The 3910-nt window shown below is 34.3% G+C and overlaps 1 protein-coding gene across 5 annotated transcripts in view; it reads left to right on the forward strand.

Annotated features, from left to right (window-relative positions):
* LOC107645161 (mRNA-capping enzyme) overlaps positions 1–3204 on the forward strand; it is a 7055-nt gene extending 3851 nt beyond the window's left edge. For 4 of the 5 annotated variants that reach the window (XM_021103710.1, XM_016349126.2, XM_016349125.2 and 1 more), the window contains 9 exons: positions 124–173; positions 440–602; positions 704–841; positions 1485–1607; positions 1690–1788; positions 2056–2145; positions 2246–2330; positions 2474–2604; positions 2709–3204. In XM_021103710.1, coding sequence (XP_020959369.1) covers positions 124–173; positions 440–602; positions 704–841; positions 1485–1607; positions 1690–1788; positions 2056–2145; positions 2246–2330; positions 2474–2604; positions 2709–2852 — 1023 coding nt within the window. In that variant the 3' untranslated portion in view covers positions 2853–3204. The remainder of the gene's footprint in view (positions 1–123; positions 174–439; positions 603–703; positions 842–1484; positions 1608–1689; positions 1789–2055; positions 2146–2245; positions 2331–2473; positions 2605–2708) is intronic. The other variant, XM_021103711.1, reaches the window with a different exon arrangement.

Consider the following 3910-nt stretch of genomic DNA (forward strand, 5'->3'; position numbering starts at 1 on the left):
AAAAAATAGGTTCAGCTTAAACAATTAAGTGATTTGGAAATGTCAGTGTCTTACACATAACTTTATATCATGATTTGATTGCATTATGTTTGGCTAATTGTCTTTGATGTTATCTCTTTTCAGGGGAGAGGACGTCCGCAGTTTCCTGGATCACACCCCGTTTCTTTGAACAGGTTAATATAACTACATTTGATCATTGATTTTCATTTCTATTATACTGAGTTATAGCTCAGGGATAATCATAATCATGAAAATATGTGGATCACTATTATTAGTATACGTGAATCCTTGATCAATTTTATATTTTAAGTAAATTTGGAAAACATTCATATGGTGCAGTTGAGTTGGAGGGAGGGAACACTGTGTTGAACACAGTTTAATAAATTTGTTTGTTATCTTTTATTTGCCAACTGACATCAGGTTACCTTGTTTTCTGCAGTGAAAATCTACAACTCTTAAGACAGCGGTATTACTATGCCACTTGGAAAGCTGATGGAACTCGTTACATGATGCTGATTACTTTTGATGGATGTTATCTGATCGACAGAAAGTTTCTCTTCCGAAAGATCAACATGCGGTTTCCTTGCAGATACTCAAATGGGGTATGCATTTTTATTTGCTGTTATTTCTGTTAGTATCTTGATATACATATTTGTTAGATCCATTCCTTTTATTTAATCATTTTTAATGAAACCATTTCAAGGGTACACCTGAGAAGAATCACCACTACACATTACTTGACGGGGAGATGATTATTGACATGGATCCGCATACGCATAAGCAGGAGAGAAGATACCTCATTTATGATCTGATGGCAATTAATCAAGTCTCAGTGACAGAGGTATTTATTGGTTGACAATTGTAGTGCCTATAGTTTGGTTGGTTCATCCATACATTTTACTATTCTGAAATATTGAAAATACCAGCTAACTCTTGTTTGATTTTGGGGTTTTGAATGTCTATTGGTAGTGGTTGGCGCAAAATAGATCGTATTAAATATTATAGATAGGGTGTTTGTTATTATCACTGAATTTATGTATATTCTCCTAAGAATCCCAATGAAAATGAGCTCCTGTAAGCTTTCTTGTTGAATTTGGAACTAGTTCTGATTCTTGGGCCATGGTTTGCGTGAAAGTTTGCAACCTTGATTAGTTCATCTCTCTCTATCAAAAGAGTCCATATCTCTAGTTCAAGATAGACATCACAAGACAAATGCAGAAAAGATTGTTGCATAATTATGGAAGCAGCATCTTATTAACTAAATAGTGATATAATAAGTTTTATTCAAGAACGTTGATACAGTTGGATGTTGATCAACAATGTTCAGTTTCTGGCTGAGCATGATTATTTGCTGCCGAAAAAGAAAAAAATAGGAAGAATGTTTATAAAACAATTTATATCCTGGATCTCTGGTTGGTTCCCATATGAGTTCTGTGCATTTTCTTGGCAGAATTTGACTTGACCATCTTTTTTAACGCTTGCAGCTTCCATTCTACGAACGGTGGAAATTGCTGGAGAAAGAAGTAATTGAGCCTCGTAACATGGAACGAGAGGCTCTCTCCAAGAGTACAAATCCTTATTACAGATATGACTTGGAGCCATTTAGTGTACGTATAGTGATGCTTATTATTCTACTTTAGGGGCATTTTCTAGTGCGATCAACTTTATATTGTCGTGCTTATGGTTCAGGTGAGGAGGAAGGGGTTTTGGTTACTTTCTACCGTTTCAAAGCTCCTTCACAAATTCATTCCACAACTCTCACATCAATCAGATGGTCTGGTTTTCCAGGTTATAACTACTATCTCTCAAAGTTTGAAACCCTGCAAGCATAGATTGGTTCTGATTGAATAGATGCTATAACAATGCACAGTTCATTTTTTTCCAGTTCTTCCTGCTTCAATATATAAATTACTATTAGCTACTGAGTAAACTGGATATAGGTGTACCCTTTTATCAGTGAAGAATGCCCAACCAACAAAATACTATCAGTTCATAAATATGGGTAGATGCTGTTTTTCTCAAATTTTCTGTTCTTGCTGACGTTTGATTCTACAGGGTTGGGATGATCCATATGTCCCTCGCACACATGAAGGTCTTTTGAAGTGGAAATATCCCGAGATGAACTCCGTTGACTTCCTCTGTGAGGTTGTATAAATACCTTTTGTCAAGTTAAGATGCACTGATTTTTGCCAAAAATCGTCCCCATCATTACAATCCAAATATATTGTGATGTCTTATTTTACAGGTTGGAGCAGGTGATCGCCCCCTCCTTTATCTGTTTGAACGCGGAAGGAAGAAGTTAATGGAAGGGAATAGAGTTATTTTTAAAGGTTTGTTGGCCTATAATTTGATACCATCTAGGAAAACATAATTCTAAACTCTGATACAGTTATCTGAGTAGTTTATCCAAGATTGGTATTTGCAAAAGCAAACCATAATTTGTTTCCCTTTTTCGCTTTTAAACCATTTGCAGATGCATCAGATATTTCTTCCTATTCAGGGAAGATCATTGAGTGCTACTGGGACGCCACAGAGCGTCACTGGGTCTGTATGAGAATCAGATTTGACAAAGCAAATCCGAATGAGATTAATACCTACAGAAAGGTTTATTCTTATTTCCTCTTAATCCTCTTGTGTTTTGGTTTAATTAGTTAATGTGAAGAACATGTAATACAAGTTTAGTTTTTAAAATTAATTTGATGACACAGGTAATGCGAAGCATAAAGGATAACATTACAGAAGAGTTGCTGTTGAATGAGATCAATGGAATCATTAGCCTACCCTTATATGCAGACAGAATACAAAGGGATATCAAGGCTCACCAGAACACCGTCTTGTTGCGGCGCAGATAACTGATAACAATTATAATAATCAAAGCTAAGCATTCCACTGTTACTTTATTGAAGATAAAAAAGACTGCTAAACCAGGTGCTGCTGGCGGAGCTGTGCATTTTTGGTTGCCAAAGTCATCATTGTTGGTTGGGGCAAGAGATCTAGGTTATAAGATTCTGTTTGGGCTTTAAGGTTTTGATAGCTGTTGTATATTAGCAATTTTGTCTATCTTCATTATTCTTTTCCTCCTCGTATAGATAGGGATGTGTTCGTCAGTTTGTACCATCATTTTTTTCCCTCAGAAGTAATGCTTTTTATGAGTTGATAATTAATAAAAATAATTCCACTACAGATGAAGGGTTGGCTTTTTTATTTTTTGCTCATGTGATCATAAATTTTGTTTAAAGAAAAGTGGTTTTTGTTATGAATATTTTAGTATTATTATATTCGTTATAATGCTTTCCTCCATTGTTCGTTTCTTGAGAGAGTCGAGTAATGTCATGGCAAACATATATATCTATCTAGCTAGATCATTTTTACTACAAAAATTAAAGCTCTTCAAAGGTTTCTTGAAAAATGTTGATATTGTTTTAAGAAATCGCACCTCCAAAAGTGCCTAAGATCATATAAGTGAAACATCAAGATTTTGTCCGTTTTGGTGAGACTATCAAAATATTTGTAGATATATTGAAGGAAAAGTCTAGAGGGCCAGCAACTTTGTTAAATTCTGGCCAGCATGTAACCAGCAAAGAAAAGTGAGCCATTGGATGAAATCTCACATTAATCTCACACCATTAAAACTATCATTGATGGCTATTTGATGGCTACAAATCACAAAAGTTGCTGGCCCCTAGCATTCCTCTATATTGAATTCAAATTTGTGTCATTTTATTTTATTTAGCATCTTGAAGATTTTGTGACTATATTAATTACCTTGAATTTGTATTTGATCGGGTTTTAATTTAATACATTTAATTTAATTTTATTGTGGTTGTATTAATTTATTTTAATTTAAAACTTAATCTTCTCCCACGAAAAAAATAAATAAAAATTTGTGACAAAAATAAAACAAAATCAA

Source organism: Arachis ipaensis, chromosome B06, assembly GCF_000816755.2.
Source record: "Arachis ipaensis cultivar K30076 chromosome B06, Araip1.1, whole genome shotgun sequence".
Classification (NCBI taxonomy): domain Eukaryota; kingdom Viridiplantae; phylum Streptophyta; class Magnoliopsida; order Fabales; family Fabaceae; genus Arachis; species Arachis ipaensis.